The sequence below is a fragment of the Chiloscyllium plagiosum genome, chromosome 26, assembly GCF_004010195.1.
Source record: "Chiloscyllium plagiosum isolate BGI_BamShark_2017 chromosome 26, ASM401019v2, whole genome shotgun sequence".
NCBI classification, from domain to species: domain Eukaryota; kingdom Metazoa; phylum Chordata; class Chondrichthyes; order Orectolobiformes; family Hemiscylliidae; genus Chiloscyllium; species Chiloscyllium plagiosum.
Genome location: NC_057735.1, coordinates 9,190,441 through 9,210,392, shown reverse-complemented (window position 1 = coordinate 9,210,392; position 19,952 = coordinate 9,190,441). Strand labels below are relative to the sequence as shown.

The following is a 19,952-nucleotide window of genomic DNA, read 5'->3' as shown; positions in this document are numbered from 1 at the left end:
CCAGGGAGGGATACGACCATGCAAATTAGGAGAAAGAATAGGCTACTCAGCCCTTTGAGCTTGCTGTGCCATTCAGTAATATCATGGCTGACTGATTACACCACATCTGGCCTACCCCGATAACCTTTCAATTTCTTGCTTGTCAAGAACCTATCTGTCTTTACCTTAAAAATATTCTGCTTCCACTGCCTTATGAGGAAGGGAGTTCAAAAAACTTTGTACGTTCTATGAGGGGAAAAAGAAAATTCTCATCTCAGTCTTAATTGGGCAGCCTCCTATTTTGAGAGTCACACTTAGTTCTGGATTCTCCCACATGAAGAATTATCCTTTCCATATGCCCATTGTCAAAACCCTTAAGAGTCTATATGTTTCAATCAAGTTGTCTCTTGCTTATCTACACTTCGGCTTAGCCTGTCTGACGTTTCCTCATAACACAAGGCACCCATACCAGGTATTCGACAAGTAAATCTTCTCCGAACTGCTACCAAAGTGTTTTCATCCATTCTTAAAGATGGAATTGGTAGCTAGGAATCAGTTTGTGGTGACTTCAGTCTTCCCAATACTTAGAGGAAACTTCTCGTCCAGTGTTGGATGTCAAATAATTAATCAACAGTAGGGGCATTGAGAGAGGTGGTGTTCAGGTAGAGTTGAGAATTGTCAACATATGAAAATTAATGCGTGCTTTCACAGGATGAGAGATTGCATACAGATGAGAAGCAGTGCCACTGCTTTCAAAGGCAACTACCTACTCGCAAATAGAGCTAATCATTTACTATATCCATTAACAGGCATGCTTGTTATTTACAGAGGCACCACTTCCTACAAATTCAGGCCAATAACTATTTTCACTAGATTTCTTATGTTCCTTTCCTTGTCCTGGCACTCTGCTTTTCCCATTGGATGGAAAGCGACTTCCTTAAATTTCCAAGCTGTATCAAAATTGGCCATTATTGATACTATTGATTCTGTAGTCACATGATGGTAGGTAAATTGTAGGTGGTAAATGAAGTGTTAAATAGCAGAAATTCAGGAGGCCATTCTGTGACTAATTTAAAAACAATAACAGAAGTTGTTGAAAAAACTCAGCAGATTTGGCAGCATCTGTGAACAGAATCGAAGTTAACGTTTCGGGTTCGGTGACTAATTAAGCCTGAATTCTGACTGTAGCGGCTGAAAAAATAGATAATTTCAAACTTCAAATTTCCAATTTCAAACCGTGATTTTACGTTTTTCCCTTTTTTCTAACAAAGAAGCACAGATTCAAAAAACATCTTCTGAGAAGGTCACACTGAAGTACTGAAGCACCTGCCACCATTTTGTGCGCCAAGCCTTCAGCCTAAGAACCAGAAATTGGTCACTTTTGTGTAAGGTTACCTGGACGGATGGGGATATAAAAGCCACAAGTCCACCCAGATTCAATCTGGCACCTTTACTGCTTCAAGTTACAATCACAAATAAAGTTATTCATGTATCAAAGTTACTTCTGGAAAACCCTTGAAGCGGAAACTGCTGATGAACCATTGGAGAATAAAACAAACAAGCAAACAGAGAAGCACTGGCTCTGAGAAGGAGTGCAAATGTCTGACATTTGCCCCTTCTTCAGCAGTACTCATCTCCCTTCTCTGCATTTTCTCACTCTTCATCTCTCCTATCTCTTTTCCATTTTCTTTACCCTTTCACTTCTCCCTTCTCTTTTTTCCCTCCCTCTTATCCCTTCTCTTTTCTCACTCTCTTAACTGCTTTTCTGTCTCTTCTCTCTCCTCCCATCTCTGTCCTGTATTTTCACTCATTCTTTTCTCTTTTTCTATCAGTTTTGTCTTGTTCTCACTTTTTCCCTTTCTGTCTTGTCCTCCCTTCCGTCCTTCCTTCCTTCCCCCCACGGATATATTTGGCATCATAATTCAGAAGTGAAGATGTTGAAGGAGGGAGAAACAGGTCATAGGGAAAGAGAATCAAACAAAAGAGAAGGAAACCAATCTCAGAAAATATCTGCTGCTATGCTTGCCATGGTTTGTAGCTTTTGAGTAATCCATGAATGAATGTTTGTCTTGAATATAAGGGTTAGTTGTTCATTATCCTTCAATTGTATGTGTGTGTGTTATAAAGCTGAATCCAACATTGATTTTGTAGTTACTGTCTTCTCTCTCACTTTAGCATACCGATGGGAGAAAAGAGGATGGAAAGGGTTGTAGGGCACTTGGAATGATTATGGGAAACACTTTCTGAATAACATTGCACTTGGCTAGGAAGTTGCAGATTAGGCAGTGATTGTGGTTGATTTCAGAAAGTTTAATGAATACCAGCTAATCCATGTCTTAAATCATTGAAATCTATAATCTTTTAATTAACACATAGGCCTTTAGAGTTAGTTTCAATGAGGGTAATAACTGATTCTATTTAGTTTGATTTGATTTATTGTTGTCACACGTATTGAGATAGTGAAAAGTGGTGTTTTGCATTCTGTACAGGCAGATTGTACCTTATGAAGTGAATCAAGTAACAAAACAGAATGCAGAATACAATTGCAGAGAAAGAGATCAATATTAACATTTGAGAGTCTAGACTGGAGTGGTGCTGGATAAGCACAGCAAGTCAGGAGCATCCGAGGAGCAGGAAAATCGATGTTTCGGGCAAAAGCCGTTCATGCCCGGAAACATCGATTTTCCTGCTCCTTGGATGCTGCCTGACCTGCTGTGCTTATCCAGCACCACTCTAATCTAGACTCTGATTTCCAACATCTGCAGTCCTCACTTTTGCTTATTAACATTTGAGAGGTCATTCAAAAGTCTGATAATAGCAGAGAAGAAGTTGTTTTTGAATTTGTTCGTATATGTATTCAGTATTTATATCTTCTATCTGATGGAAGATGGTGGAAAAGAATATAACTGGTGGGGGGGGGCGGGCGGGCGGGCGGGGGGGTGGCATCGTGATTATGTTGGTTGCTTTCCTGAGGCAGTGGCAAGTATAGATCGTGTCAATGGATGGAAGGCTGGATTGTGTGATGAGCTGGGCTGTGTTGACAGTTTCTTGCAGTCTTGGAAAGAGCAGTTGCTGTACCACACTGTGGTGCACCCAAGTAGGATGATTCTATGGTGCATTTATAACAAATTGGTAAGAGTCTTTGTGGACATGCCAAATTTTGCTGGCCCTCTGAGGAATTGGAGGTGTTGCCGTGCTTTCTTGACCATCATGTCCATGTAGGTGGACCAGGACAGATTGTTGGTGATCATCACTCCCTGATGTTCTTAACCATCTCCACTTCAGCACTGTTGTTGCAGACAGGGTCATGCCCTTCGCTCCACTTCCTGAAGTCAGTGACCTGTTCCTTTGTTTTGCTGACATTGATGGAGTGACTGTTGTCTTTACACCATGCTGCTAAGGACTCAGTCTCTTACCTGTGCTCTGTCTTGTTGTTGTTGAGATCTGACCTACAATGGTGGTGTCATCAGCAAACTTGTAAATGGAGTTGGGGCAAAATTTGGCCATACAGTTGTGAGTGTGTAAGAAGTATGATAGGGGGCTGAGTACATAACCTTGTGAGGCACCTGTGTTGGGATTATCATGGAGGAAGTGTCACATATTCTTACTGTCTGCGGTCTGTGGGTTAGGAAGTCAAGGATCCACTTACAGATGGGGGAAGTGGGGATGTAGATCTCAGTGATTGGAGATGAGCTTTCTTTTGGAATTGTTGTGTTTGAAGGTGGAACTGTAGTCAATAAGTAGGAGCCTATTGTGGGTATCCTGGTTATCCAGATGTTCCAGAATGAATGTAGGGCCAGAGAGATGGACCGGAGACATCGGTAGGCAAATTGCAAATGATCAAGGCAATCTGGTAGGTTGGAGTTGATGTGAGCCATGACTAACCTCTTGAAGTGCTTCATAATTCTAGAGGTCAGAACCACCAGGCGATAGTCATGGAGGCACGCTGCATGATTTTTCTTTGGCACTGAGATGATGGTGATCATCTTGCAGGTAGGGACTTCAGATCGAAATAAGGAGAGCTTAAAGATGTCAGCGTATACTTCCACCATTTGGTCTGCACAGGATCGGAGTGCACAGTCGGGCATTCCAATCAGGCCATTCGGTTTCTGTGGATTCATGGAATTTAACATCTGTGGCATTGACCAGAGGTACAGGTGGATCAGAGGCTATGTGGACAAGTGGATATCATTTCACTGACCTTCTGTTCAAAGTGAGCATAGAATGCATGGAGCTCATCAGGTAGGGCTGTATATAAATAGACTAGATTAGATTCCCTACAGTATGGAAACAGGTCCTTTGGCCCAACAAGTCCATACTGACGCTCCGAAGAGTAACCCATTCCCCTACATTTATCCCTGACTAATGCACCTATCACTATGGGCAATTTAGCATGGCCAATTCACCTAACCTGCACATCTTTGGACTGTGGGAGGAAACTGGAGCACCCGGAGGAAACCCACGTAGACACTGGGAGAATGTGCAAACTCTACACAGATAGTCACCCGAGGCTGGAATCGATCCTGGGTCCCTGGTGCTGTGAGGCAGCAGTGCTGACCACTGAGCCACCATGCTGCCCCAATTGTTGCCTGCAATTCTGTTTGACTTCTCTTTGAAACCAATTATGTCGTGTAAGCCTTGCCACAAATTACAGGTGTCCGTGTTGTTAGTCTGGCTCTTGAGTTGAGTTTGGTGTTGTCTTCTGGCATCCCTGATAACCTTGCGAAGGTCAGGTCTGGATTTCTTGTATAGGTCTGGATCGCCTGACTTGTATGCCTCAGACCTAGACTTCATTAGGGAGTGGATCTCCTGGTTCATCAATAGTTTCTGTTTGGGGAGCATTCAGATTAACTTCTCCAGCACCTAGTCTTCTGCACACTTGCTAATGAATTCTGTGATGTTAGTGGCATACTTGTTTAGGTTGGCAGCTAAGTTCTTGAATGTGGACTATTCCACCGATTCTAAGTAGTTCCATAGAATATCATCCATTGTCACAGACCAATACTGCACTACTTTTTGTACTGAGTCCTCAAGTGTCAATTTCTGTTTGTAAGATGGGAGGAGGAGCACAGCATTGTGATCTGATTTTGCATGGTATTTTGAGGAGAAGCTAGAAACTGATGGTAACAATGCCACTAGTTCTCTTTTCACTTGGTGGCTGGTTTGTTGCAAATGCTCAGCATTACAAAAGGAAGTATTATTCTGCATTGCTCACATTGCCAAGAACACCCTTGTTGTGCCCTGGGCAAACTTTGTAATGAAAATAATGTGGTCTGACCACTCAGGAATCACAAATAGATTGACAACTGGATTCTTCTGCATCTTTTAAAGGATTTTGTCATCTGAAGCTCATGGAGAAAGCCCTTGCACCTCAGAGTAAGAGACCTCAGAAGTACAGTGGGTGTGTTCATCAGCCTGATTCAACCTCAGTGTTGGAATGCTGCCACCTCTTACTTCATGCGCCAATCAATTGCTTCCTGTGCTTTGATTGGCACATAGCACAAGACTCTAATTCAGATGTGTCTCTGTTTCTCTAAGTAACGTGTTGTATTCGGATCCAACAGCATTGAGTTATATGATTTACACTATGAAGGGAGAGCATCCCCTGGTGTTGATGTTAATTAGTCAACCAGAGTTAAGTACTCTAATTTTTTCTGCCTTTCCATGGTATCATTTTTCCTTTTCAAACTCTTGTCCCTTTGTGTTAATTATGCCTCAATAATTATTTGTGGTGAAGCAGTCCATGTTCCAATAAATTCCTGTATGAAGAAAAGGTCCTGAGCTAATTATTACTGCTTTATTAACTAATGGAAGCTATCCGGTCAAAGTTATTAATTATCTTGAAAAGGAAACGCCTTCAGATCTCATTATATTCTCTGTTCAAGCAGGAAAGACTGAACTTTTTAAGTTCTTTTTCGTCTATCAGACCTTTTCTTTTTGTAAAGAGTAGTCATGGTTCCCATTTCGTGGCCCTAATAGTCTGGCTGAACTCCAGGATTATCCTGTGAATGTTACATGTTCAAGATTTCCACTGTGCTTTTGTATTCTGTGTGTAGAGACAGAATCATATTTAATGATTTTTGTATTGCTTTCTACCTGAATGTGCACCTTTACAAACTACAGAACTGCAGCTATTCAAGATGGCAGCTCACCACAATCTTCTTGAGGAAAACTAGGGATGGGCAATAAACGCAGGCATAGCCAGCGACACCCACGTGCCATGAATGATTTGTAAGAAAGGAGATCTCTGCGCATATTGCTGGAAACCTAACAAAAATTGCATTTCTCACCATTTGCATCCCTTAGCATCCTCAAGAAAGCTTTGTTCCCTATAGTATCCTATGGTTTCATTTTTGCCACAAGCCTTTCGTGTGGCATCTTCTCAAACTACTATCTCATAATCCATAGTTATAATATCCACCACAATTTGATAATGCACCCTGTAATTTCCTTGTAAAATTCAATTAAAAGCATGATGTACCGTTAAAGCATCCATGCTGGTTGCTATGGAGTTGTAGAGATCTACATTACAGAATATGTCCCATCGCGACCCCCATACAATTACTTTAAACTGGTCAAAAACAACTACTTAACTACTCTAATCCCACTTTGTAACACTTCACCTTAATTTTATGGGATGTGTCATCACGAGTGCAGAACTGAGAGTTCCAGATTCCCACCATTATCTTGGGGGAAAAGGTTTTTTACCTCCCATGTCCTATAAGCCATCTGCCCCTGACCTTAAATCTATGCCCATTGGTCATTGATGACTTCACCAAGGAGAAGAATCTCTTTCTGTCTCCCCAATCTATGCCCCTCATCATTTTATACATCAGTCCCCTCTGTTCTTGACTATCTTGTGTTTCTAAAGGTGACTAATATCATCCCTTATGATCTCTTGAGGGTGACTGGCAATCAGAGTAAGACTCAGCAATATTATCCCTTGCCCATTTCTAAAAGTTTGCTATATCTGCCAATCTGCAAAAGACCTTTTGGAAAATTACTAGTTGATGCTTTCACTCTCTCTTCCCTCTTCTGTTCTGAACACTTCCTGAATAGTGAACAAGTGCTAAATTGCAGTAAAATTCACTAAAGCTCTGTAATCTGCCTCCATTTCCAGATATCATTTTGAAATTTAGTGCCATGTTCTATAAAATATATTGGATCACACTTATTATTCTGCTTGGAATTGACACAATAATCTATACAGATTCAGAATGCATCAAAACTGGGGCAAGAATATGTAATTGAAATAATATACTTCAATGTGGTACCAAGAATTGTAGTCTCGATGTCTGAAACACCTTTCCACTTCTGTCTTCTCAATCCACTTGCTTGCCATTTCCACATCATGGGCACCTTGTAAATACAAATTATTGTAATTATGAGAGATTGTTTTATGTCAGAAGCAGAAATTTCACAATATTGATCTTGCTCTTGTTAAATAACACTTGATTCTTGACATATTGTACTTTTTATAGATGTATTAGAACCAGAGACTATTGTGTTTCTTAATTCAACAGACTTCAATGTATACGTGAACTCGGGTGTAAGCTTTTTAACATGCCTCTCCATTTGTCTAATGTTCAGGAAATTGTATAAGTTGATTGAGGAGCTACGAGTGAAAGAGTTGTTTATTAGGATATCTGTAGTCTGTATATTTCAAAATTCACAGGGATTATTATTTTGTTCCTTTGGCTTTGAGTTAATTCTAATTAAAATTCTGGATTTCCAATGCATTTTTTTAAAAAAACTGTTGCGTGAAAGAGTGTGTACTTTTTAAAAATAAATCTATTCAGCTATGGGTGGGGCTGATGATGTTCTTTTGCTTTCAATTTCCTGTAAAGTAGGTATTGTGACGCAATATCTCAGCCCACACAGTACTCAGGCAGTAAGCCATTGTTCTGAGTTTGATAACTACCGTTTTGGCTCAGCCTTTGACCCTGTATTCAAGGGCTTCTCAGATTTGCCTTGCCCAGGCTCAGCTGCCACACTGACGTGAAGCCATTAAAATATCTGATAATTGGAAGAGTGCACCTGCTTTATGACACTTACCCAGTTCCTCCATCTTCCTGTACTGTTTTAATATGCTTATGACTCATAGCTGTAGATCTTCCCATTACATTTAATCGTAAGAGGAAATTTTGTTGTGGTGCGAGCGTGTTAGTTCCTTTCATTTAATTTTTTTTTCAAAGATTTAACTAGTTGATAGGATGATGCTTAGCCAATAAATCTCTAGATGTTGCTACATAGCCTGTGGCTCCACTCGTGCTCCTGGCTAGCTGACAACCTTGAAAGTAGCTGCCCACCATCTATATCATTAAGCAAGTTATTAAGAGGTAGTTGTGGTTGTTAGAGTTATAGAGTCATAGAGACATACAACATGGAAATAGACTCTTTGGTCCAACTCAACCATGCCCACCAGATATCCTAAATAAGGCTAGTTCCATTTTCCAGCATCTCTAAATGCTTCTCATTCACACACCCATCCAGATACCTTTTAAATATTGTAATTGTACCAGCCTCCTCCACTTCCTCTGGCAACTCATTCCATTCGAGTATCACCCTCTCTGTGAAAATGTTGCCCCTAAGCTACCTTTTAAATCTTTCTCCTCTCACCTTAAACCTATGCCCTCTAGCTTTGGACTCCCCCACCCTGGGGAAAAGACCTTGGCTGTTTACCCTATTCCTGCCCCTCACGATTTTATAAACCCCTGTAAGGTCACTCCTCAACCTCTGATGCTCCAGGGAAAATAGCTCCAGTCAATTCAGCCTCTCCCAATAGCTCAAATTCTCTAATCTCGGCAGCGTCATTGTAAATCTTTTCTAAACCCTCTCCAGTTTAATAGTATCCTTCCTATAACAGGATGACCAGAACTGTGCACAGTAGTCCAGAAGAGGCTTCACCAATGTCCTGTACAACTTCAACATGATGTTCCAACTCCTGTACTCAAAGGTCTGAGCAAAGAAGGCAAGCATTCTAAATGCCTTCTTAACCACCCTGTCTACATGTGATGCAATTTTCGAAGAATTATTGTTGTTGACGTTGTCGTTCAGTGTACAGGATGGTGAGAGTGGACTTAGGAGTGGGTGATAAGGTGATTTTTATAGGATAACTAACTTACAAATTGCCCCCTTGTTTAAGGGATGTTTTATTCTGTCAAAATAAAATGACAAAAATATCCAGCTCGCGTGGATTGGGAGAAACAATAACCAAGAAATCTGATGGTACCATGTCAGTTTTACACAGTAAAGGGTGTGACAACATAAGAAATAGAGCTGGAGTAGGTCATAAGCTCCATCAAATCTACCTTACCATTGAGTGAAATCTTACGATCTTTGACCTAAACTTCAATTTCCAGCGCCATTACCCATATCCCTTCATGTCTTTAGAACCCAAAAAAAATCTATTACCTCAACCTTCTGTATATCAAAACAGTTGATGAGCATTTTAAGCTCTCTGTGATAAATTTCAAATAGAATGATCCAAGTGTAAAATAATGCCAGATGTGTGCCATCTACAATCACAGTAGAGACAACCCGGATTTAAGTTTGTGATAGATGTCATGTTTTATGATATGCAAGTATGTAACACCTGTTTTAGCCCCCCTTTGCAACATTGGACTACACAAAATGCAGCTGACTCTCTGCAAAATAATTTCCACTCCAGTTATGGCACTGGACATTGATGGCTTTATATGCAAAAAGTGTTATAACCACTTTCATAATCACAATTAAAAATGTTGTGTAATGCCAAGTTTTTCAAAATTCATTCATGAGTTTTGAACAGCATTTGCTATGTCAACATTTATTGTCCATCTCTAGTTGCCTTTGAGAAGGTAGTGTTGAGCTGGCTTCTTGAGCCACTACAGTGCATTGGAAGACCCAAAAAGTTATTTGGGTACTAATTGTCCAAGAGCAGTCTGTCTCCATTTACTCCATGAAATTGTTATGATCCTGACATGATCTTGTTCTTCCCTATCTCTCTAATCTCTTCCATCCTTACAATTCTAAAATATTATTCCTCCTATAAATCTGGCCTATTGAGCATCGCCAATTTTAATCTCTCGACAATTGGCAGGCATGCCTTCAGCTGCCTGGACTCTGAGCTCTGGAATTTCACCACCTCTCCTCTGCTTTTACACCTCACCAGCTCTCTTGGCTTCTCTAAGATGTTTCTTAAAACCTACCTCTATGATCAAGTTTTTGATCAACTAACCTAATACAGAATTATAGAAACCCTACAGTGTGGAAACAGGCCTTTCGTCCCAACAAGTCCACACCGACCCTCTGAAGAGCAACTCACCCAGAACCACTCCCATCCTATATTTATCCCTGACTAATGCACTTAACCTACACATCCCTGAACAGTATGGGCAATTTAGCCATGGCCAATTCACCTAACGTGGACATCTTTGGACTGTGGGAGGAAACTGGAGCACCCGGAGGAAGCCCACACAGACACTGGGAGAATATGCAAACTCCACACACAGTCGCCTGAGGTTGGACTCAAACCTGGATCCCTGGTGCTGTGAGGCAACAGTGCTAACCATATCTACTTATGTGATTGAAAAATATATTGTTTCACAAATGTCCCCTGAAATACCTTTGAATATTTTATTCCATCAAATATATACAGATCTTCTGATATAGGTACAAGTTGCTTTTGCTGCATTGCCCAAAAGCACATTCAATATTAGCTTTCAAAAGGGAATTGGATGTATATTGAAAAATGAAATGACACTGGGCCTCTGGGAAAGAACAGAAGAGTGGGACTAATTGGTATATCTTTATAGTGTTAGCGCTGGCATGGTTGGCCAAATATTCTCCTTTTTTTTTACTGTATAATACTACTGAGAAACTATGCTTTCTAAGCATGCCGCTAATGAGACATTTATCAATTGGTGAGACTTTATATGTTGAAGGGAAAGCATGCAATTTACCAAAATTGCCTTTCTTTTGACCGTTTTCTTTTACAAGTCAACAGTTATGAATGGTTGAAATAGTTATGAATAACAATTTTGTGGCTCTTTACTAAACTAGCTTTAGAAATTTCTGTGGTGAAAGGAAATCAATTTACTTATGATTGTGACTGAATCCATTCTTTTCCAGTAAACACACAATTGGGAGTCACAAATATGTTCAGTTTTGCCGTAAGTTTGATGTGGATATTAAACTCTACCTGATAGAGCTCAAGGCAGTTCGCAAGGACTTGATGCGTACGGTAAGCAATTCTAAAGTTCCGAATACTGATTCAGTCTGGAAGTTTTATAAAGATCTAAGTTTAAAGTGTTGGGGAATTCAATTTTGTTTACCTTTAGCACCAAGTTATTGGTTAGCTTGAGGAGACAGAGGTTTAACTGAACCACCCATCTCTCAATAATGACCTCAAGTTAAATGTTTGCATAGTTTTTCAAAAGCAAGTGAAAGCTTTCAAGTTTACCTTTGTTAAAGGTGAACAGTTCAAACTGTCTCAATTGGAAAAGTGTTAGTGAATTGAATATAGTATGCCTGCCTATGGAATTTAGAAATTGGCTGTCCGAAAGTGGGTTTATATAAAGTAACCAAAGGACTGCAGATGCTGGAAATTAGAAGCAGAAATAGAATTTGCTGACAAATCTCAGCAGGTTAGATAGCATCTACAAAGCAGAGTTAACGATTTGGGTCCAGTGTCATATTGTGTAAGAAGTGCTTTTGAGAGGAGGAGGGAACTGAACTCCAGGAGTGCATAATTTATTTGCATTATCAAATTCATATAATTGTGAAAGCAAGGGGCCTGCCGTGTCAGGTGAAATTTAATCAGGACAGCAAATACTCTGGAGGCAAGCTGATTTTCTTGCTATGGTACTATATTTGGCTGGGATGTGACTGGCTTATACCCAAGGATAGGGTCAAGGTGCTGATGACTCCTAATCTGTGAATGAGGTGCATCATGATCATCATAAAGGAGTTAACTACACTCATTGTTTATGATATGGTTTCATTTTTGTGAATTGCATCTTGTCCATTTGTTTTGGTGCAACTACACTTCTCTCTCCTTAACTCCTGACTGCTAAATGATAGGAATGGATAGACTGACTCATATTTATTGCAATTGACACTGTTTTCACAGGTCAGTGATGATCAGAGTCAATCAACTCTTAACCATTTCATACATCTGCAAGAAAGGCCCTTAAAACAGACCGTAACCAGGTGAGAGAGTAGTGCAGTCAACAGTGGTCAGTCTGTGTGCATTTCACATTCTGTTGCTAACGGTGATAAGGCTTGAAACTTCACCTATATTTATGTATAACTCCTGTACAAGTCTTAGTGTGTATGTATCTCACCCTAAGTATGATTTTCCTTCCATTGGGTTATTTAAAATTGGATGTTGTAATTTCCAGAATATCTTATCTCTGCCTATGGTATGTGTATGCGACAGGGGCTGTATAATGGATGTATCAAATGACATCTGTTCTGCCTGCCTCGGTTTAGCAGCAAGAAATTATCTTGCTGATAGCTGTGTTTGTAATTTCATTGCAGGCAAGCTCTGACCCTCCTCTTTGACACCTATCAAAATGAGGTGGATAACTTTCTGCTGGCTGAGGTAGGTTGCATAGCAACAAGACAATGTGTTGAGAATCTTTTGTTCAGTAACCTGGACAAACCTGTGTTTATTCAGCATTACATACAGAACAACTTGAGCATCTCTATTGAGTCAGTAAAATGGTTCACTTTCATCCCAGCTAACAGAATTATCTTTGTTCCCTGAAATTTTCCTTAATTTTACTTATTTTCTCCTGAGGCAGCTGACTTATTTTCAAAGCTTCAATACCCCTTTCGTATGTTTTTGGCTTTGACAGTGAGTGTTGTAAGGGACAAGGAACAGCGATTGTAAGTCTTAACTTGCTCTTCCTCATGCCCAAGGCCTATGTAACCAGCATCTTTTACAGTGATCGTTGGGCTCGCTAAGCTGTGCCCAGTTTTCCGAGAGCAGACTTTTTCATTTTGGATGCAGTAGAGCAGTAGCCAAAATTGTGAAGATTTGCAGATGCTGGTGTTTGGACTGGGGTGTACAAAGTTTAAAAATCTCACAACACCGGGTGATAGTCCAACAGGTTTAATTGGAAGCACTAGCTTTCGGAGCACTGCTCCTTCATCAGGTGGTTGTCAATTGTGAATCTTAGGTTACAGTTCAGATTTCCAATATAAAATTCATTTCCTCAACTAAAATATGAATTCTTCAATGAACTGTTATAAATCAGGCAGTAAAATAGAACTTTTTTTTCTTTTCATTGAAAAATATTTCTTGCTGTACTCAGGAATATTAAACTTTGCAGTTTTATGAATCTCGTAATGGACTAAATGAGTTTATCGTCAGAACTGCACTTTTTTGATAAATACCTCTCTATAATCTGACAGTAATCTGGCCTTAAATCGCTGAAGGTTTTTTTTTGAAAAGATATAGAGTTATTTAGTCTTACTGAAGGACACCAGTCAGATTCTTATTAATGCAAATAATATTTGACATGAAAGATCTTTTAAAATGTGCTGACAATGCCTTTGCATCTGGAAGAGTACAATTTGAAAATCCTTCCCAAATAAGTGCATTCTGGAGGATTCTTACAATTCCATCCAGAGGAGTGAGAACAACATGATATTGGGGTGGTCAGTTTTGTGCTTCAGGTGAACCCAACTAAACAAAAACAGACCCTTTGGTCCAACCAGTACATGCCAACCATAATCCCAAACTAAACTAGTCCCACTTGTCTGTGCTTGTCTCCTATCCATCCAGACAGTTCTTGTTCATGTACTTACATAAATGTCTTTTAGACTAGCTTAAACATTCCAAAATACATGACTGTAAAAAGTTTTCTTACTTTTATTTAAATTCAAGTTGTGTTGATACTACTTTTGTAAACTATCATGCATTTGACTTTGTGTTAAAAGAATCAGAAGAACCATAGTTTCCTTATGTATGTAGTGAATGACTGTGACCTCCGTTTGAAATCTTGTATGAAGAAAAGTACTCTTAACAATGTAGCACTCTACCACAAATATTTGTTCAGTTCCTGTTTTGGGGTTATTGCAGCTCATAATCTCTGACCTTGCCATTTGGCATTAAAGAGTGCAGCGATTATTATCACGAGGATATTCTGTCTCCCCATAGCAAATTCAATTCATCAAGTGAAGAAACCATTGTGTTCACTGTATACATTTACTGAGCAAGGGAGGTCTTGGGTGCGCTAATGTTTCTTTCTTGTTTATTAGATACATTTTGTTGCTTGCAGGTCGATCATTCACAAAAGGCCGAGAGGGTGGTTCAGTCTGTGATGGCCATTTGCAATGCACTTGCCTTGGTCGAGACACAGGAGATAACCAATGCCTTGAATCAGTTGCCACCCTGTCCCTCACGGCTACATCCCAGGATACAGAAGGTGCAGAAACCCACTTCTCGCTACTTTTCATCTTCTGAGTGCAGCTGATGCTTTTATCAAATATTCTCATTGTGTTTTGCGTAGCACTATTTAAAGAAATCCAAATGTTTCTGATTGTAAACTTTTTATTTTCCTGTTGGCTGTTTTTGTACATGATGCTGTTTCCTGGTGTTAAGTTCTGTGCCAATATGCTACCTCAGGATGACTTTTATTTATGCCCTGTCACTGGCTCACATCGTAGTCTCTGTCATGTCCTTCCTGGCTGTTGGTAGGAAAACATTTGAAACGTTTTCTACGTAGTGCAAGAAATAAAGAACAAAATTGCATTGACATAGCATCTTACAAAATCTCACCACATCCCAAAGTGCTCCAGAGTTAGTGAAGTACTTTTTGAAGTGTAGTCAGTGTTGAACTATAGAAAACACAATTGTCATTTTACTCTGGTAATGGGAGAAAGCGCCAGAAATTACAATTTATTATAACGATGGTTAAATATTAGCCAAAAAAAACCAGGGTGAGCTTCCTTTTCTTTTATTTTGGAATATGAAGACTTAGTGTCTCATCTGAATGTGTCATCTCTGATGTTGCTGTACTCCCTCTGTCCTGCGTTGAAGGGTCCGCCTGGATTCATTAAGTTCTCAAGTCTCTACTGTGGACCTTTAATCCATGACTTTTGATACAATGGCAAACACATTGCTCATGAGCCACACACTGGCCTGTACTGCAGTGGGTTAGATTTGCCAAGTCATTTAATTGGTATGCTAATAACTTTGTAATCTTCAAAGATGAAGGCTTATATTTGGATAAGATTTCACAAGTCATTCTCGTAACTTATTAGTGACTATCCCTCAGAAGTTGAGAAGTGTGAGCCTCTGTAATCTCTCTAAACAACGACATAACACACATTTTACCTAGGATCTTTACAGCTAGCGAGCAGATTGGACTTTCATCCTTTGAGTCAAAGTTGAACTCTGCGATGAAAAGTGAAGCTGCTTGACTCGCTGTGCCACCCAACTGCTAATTTTAAAAACAGAGTGGATGTTTTGCGCTCAGAATAAGCAACATTAAGGCAGGTGTTTGTGAATAACTTAAGAACTCCTCTCTTTTTACATCGCAAGATTCAGACTGAAAGAAGCTGTTGCTTTTAGCTGCTGTATTTTGAAGTCTGTTCATATTTCAAATAATTACGATGTTCATAGTCAGCTTTATTAGTGGAGGGAAGGAATTGGTGTGAAATCCATTTCCACCCATCCATTGCATTTTCAAAACTTACAAGACTTAAAAGAAGTTGGGCTCCTGTCAAAGGCCTACCCGCTGTACAGTTGATGATGAGTATGCTTTTTGACATTTGTAGAAATAGCTGTTGTCTGCCTCTGCCCCGTCAAGAATCTCCTGTTTAAAAATGCAGTGTTTTGTCCAACAGTGGTACTTGCACTATGGGGTAGAGGCCTTTCATAGTCCAATTCCCCTTCATCTGTGGCTCTTGCCAGTCTCTGTGGTGTGTGCACACATTGGAACTTTTGCTATACGCTCTCATCTTCAAAAAAAGGTCATGTAATTGTGTGAAAAATACCAATGAAGAATTTATCTGACTCATAATTAGTATATTAATTCAAAACAAAACATTCACTCCACCCTTGCCTGCCCAGGGTTTTCATTTGTAGAGTCATCGAGATGTACAGCACGGAAACAGATCCTTCGATCCGCCTCGTCCATGTCGTCCAGGTATCCCAACCTAATCTAGACCCAATTGCCAGCATTTGGCCCATATCCTCTAAACCCTTTCTATCCATATATCCATCCAGATGCCTTTTAAGTGTTGTAATTGTACCAGCCTCCACCACTTCCTCAGCTCATTCCATACACGCACAACCCTCTGCGTGAAAAGTCGCCCCTTACGTCTCTTTTACATCTTTCCCCTCTCACCCTAAACCTATGCCCTCTAGTTCGAGACTCCCCCACCCCAGCAAAAGGATTTTGTCTATTTACCCTATCCATGCCCTTCATGATTTTATAAATCTCTATAAGGTCACCCCTCAGCGTCCAATGCTCCAGGGAAAATAGCTCTAGCTTATTCAGCCTCTCCCTATAGCTCAAATCCTTCCACCCTGGCAACATCCTTGTAAATTTTTTTGAACCTTTTCAAGTTTCACAAAATCCTTCCGATAGGAAGGAGGACCAGAATTGCACGACATATTCTAAAAGTGGCCAAACCAATGTCCTGTACAGCTGCAACGTGACGTCCCAACTCCTGTACTCAATTCTCTGACCAATAAAGGAAAGCATACCAAACGTCGTCTTCACTATCCTATCTACCTATGACTCTACTTTCAAGGAGCTTTGAACCTGCACTCCAAGGTTTCTTTGTTCAGCAACACTGCCTAGGTGTTACCATAAAGTGTATAAGTCCTGCTAAGATCTGCTTTTCCAAAATGCAGCACCTCTATCTAAATTAAACTCCATCTGCCACTCCTCGGCCCATTTGTCTACTTTGTTCTGCTATCTCCTTTAGAATTCAGAATCTGACACCTTAAGTCAGCCTTGTGACTTCTGTTTGAACCTCTGCTCCTAGGAAGCATGGTATTCCTGGCTTCCATAAGCTGGTGAAACAAATCTATTCATGTAGAAGACAATTGTAGGAAAATAATACTGTGACTGTGGATGCTGCAAAATTCTCAACAGATTTGGCAGCATCTGTGAAAAGTGAAACAAACTTAACGTTTTAGGTCAATGATGTTTTGGAGAAAAGTCCTTGGCCTGAAACTTTGACTGCTTCTATCTTGCAAGGTGCTGCATTTTGGGAAAGCAAATCAGAGCAGGATACACACACATAATATATTAGTTATTTACATTTAATGATTAAGTACCAGCTGTTTTTTGCATCAAAGTAACGACATTGATGTTGAAGTTGAGAGAATAGATTGGACAAAGAGCATTTTAAGCACAAACTGTAATCTTCCCAGTGAGTAACGGGATCGTTAATATGTCCTCTTACATATCTTTCCAGGATCCCTGCTTGCTGACAGTGAGAGAGAATCGAGGTATGGAATTGATATTTTTCCATATTTCTTTGTTACTAATTGAGTCTGAATGTCGCCCTTTGGGGAAAAAGGAGCAACAGAGTCACTGAATAGGTCATACAGCGCCTAACTCTATAATGGCCTCCGCTATTTCCCAAAGGAACACTCAAGTGATCTGAAATGCAAAATTTACTTTGTATGTTACAACATAGAGCATCCAAGTATTCCATCCAACAAATATTGTGCCACTTGAAGATTTGAGGGGGTTCTGAGGGTTAACCTTTTTACAGAGTGATGCATATATGGAATGAGTCACTAGAGAAAGTGGTAATGGCAGATACAATAACAGTTTTTAAAAGACATTTGGACAGGTACATGGATTGGAAAGGTTTAGAGGGATATGGACCAAACGCTAGCAAATGGGACTAGTTCAGTTTAGGAAGCCTTGTCGGCATGAACGAGTTGGGTCAAAGGGCCTGTTTTTATGCTGTTTATCTCTATATGACTGGATGAAAACAGTGGGGAGGGATAAAGTGGGGATTGGGGAGGGAGATGGAGGCGGGGTCCAGTTTTGGTCTCCATGTGAAGTGGGCACATAGATGAAAATACATCAGGAAATCACTCGATAGCAATCAGTGGTAATGTGATTGCATTCTTCCTCCAGCCCTTGCTGTTACCTAGGGATGCTGAACTCTATTGTAGTTTCCATATCAATGACTTGACCAACACAGAGTGAGAATTAAAGATGGGACGATCTGGTTTGTGTGACTGATAGGTGAATGCCAGTGTATTACAGATCCCTATATGTTTAACAATAGAAACTGAGCTGAGTAAATGCCTTTTGTGTACAAAGCTTCCTGTTATAGTTGCTGGAAGGAAATGATTGAAATCAGGGAAGGATTAAATAATTAACTGCTTTATTTTTTGAAATTCATACCAGAAAAGTTAGGCAACATGTTGATCCAACAACCACAATAACTAGTATAGTGCCTTTAGTGTATTATGACACGCAGGGTACTTCATAGGTGTGTTATTACCAGAAAACTAGGTAAGGAACCACAGAAGGTAGATGGCCATGCGCTTGGTCAAAGAGGTAGGTTTAAGGAGCACCTTGAAGGAAAAAAAGAGAGGTCGAGAGAGTTAGAGAAGAAATTTCTTATCTTCGATCCAGGTAACTGAAAGCAGGGCTACCAATGATGGAGCTTTGAAACTAGCTCAAGTCATGTTTATGCTCCACTTGATCCTTCATCCATCCTTTCTTGTCTAACTCCATCAGTATAACTCTCCCCTTCCCTTCCCTTCTCTTTCAACTACTTACTAGTTTGCCCTGAAAGTTGTCATATGCATTTTCTAGATCAGCTCTTTGTCATTTGGATAAGTGCTTGTTCTACATGGTGTACAAAAATATGGTCATCCACCACTGTTGCGATGCTGCTTTCCTATTCATTCGTTTTACTGACTACAATGTTGGATTTAAAAAAAATACAACATTTCTTCCTGAGTTAAAGTCAATGAAAATACTGATGAACGTACACCAAGGTACCACATTCAGTTGTTGACCCTTGCTGGGTTACCTGATTTCAGTTGTGGTACCTTAGTGATTTATGTGAGGAGCATCAACCAGAGTTACTGACGCTTAATTGTCACTGAATGTTATCTTTTCCCACCCTGGCTCACAGTAAATGACAGGCGATGAACAGAACAACCTTTTGTTGCAGTAACCCTCCTGGATGCTGCCTTCAGATTAAGAATGGGTGCTCTTATGAGGCACCAGATGTCTGTTCAGATTCACAGAATTGGTATAGTACTGAAGGAGACCATTCAGTATGAACCAGCTTTCCATATGAGCATGTCACTTAGTGTCATTCTGATGGCTTTCTCCCTTTGGCTGTGTACATTCTTACTTTTCAGATTAGAGCCTAGATCTCTCTTGCATGCTCTGATTAAAGCTGCCTATACTACACACTCAAGGAGTGTGTTACATTCCAGAAAATCTCCTCTCAGCCTTCTTTTCTCCAAGGAACTCTGTCTTAGCTTCTCCAAACTGTCTTTGTAACTGAATTCCTCATCTGTGGAACCATGCTTCTATTGATGCCACTGGAGAACACAAAAACAGAAATTGCTGGAAATACTCAGCCAGCCTGGCAGTATCTGTGGAGAGAAAGATGCTGCCAGACCTGCTGAGTTTCTCCAGTAATTTGTTTTTGTTTGTTTTAGATCTCCAGCATCCACAGTTCTTCGTTTTATTATTTTGAAAGCAGTGAGAGACGATTGCAGGGAGCAGGTAGTTGAAAAGTGTAGATTGTTTAATCCATATGCATTATTGTAATTATTTTGGTTTGAGAACAACTCCCCATGTAAAAACCTTAGACTATGGTGAGCATTCCATTTTATATCAAACAGAGAGCTTTTTAGGGTTGATTTGCATTCATGTTGTTTTCTGCCTTCCTCTGATTAACATACCCTATGAAAGATAACCTTTTCTCTGCCTTCATGGTGAGGAGTTTTCTATTTGCAGTTCAAAATTTGATCCCAT

General features: G+C 40.0%; 1 protein-coding gene across 6 annotated transcripts in view; it reads left to right on the top strand.

Moving 5' to 3' along the window:
- pik3c2b (phosphatidylinositol-4-phosphate 3-kinase, catalytic subunit type 2 beta) overlaps window positions 1-19,952 on the top strand; it is a 181,856-nt gene that overhangs the window by 66,688 nt on the left and 95,216 nt on the right. For all 6 annotated transcript variants that reach the window (XM_043716446.1, XM_043716445.1, XM_043716443.1 and 3 more), the window contains exons 6-10: window positions 11,092-11,203; window positions 12,092-12,171; window positions 12,502-12,565; window positions 14,250-14,396; window positions 17,404-17,437. In XM_043716446.1, coding sequence (XP_043572381.1) covers window positions 11,092-11,203; window positions 12,092-12,171; window positions 12,502-12,565; window positions 14,250-14,396; window positions 17,404-17,437 — 437 coding nt within the window. The remainder of the gene's footprint in view (window positions 1-11,091; window positions 11,204-12,091; window positions 12,172-12,501; window positions 12,566-14,249; window positions 14,397-17,403; window positions 17,438-19,952) is intronic.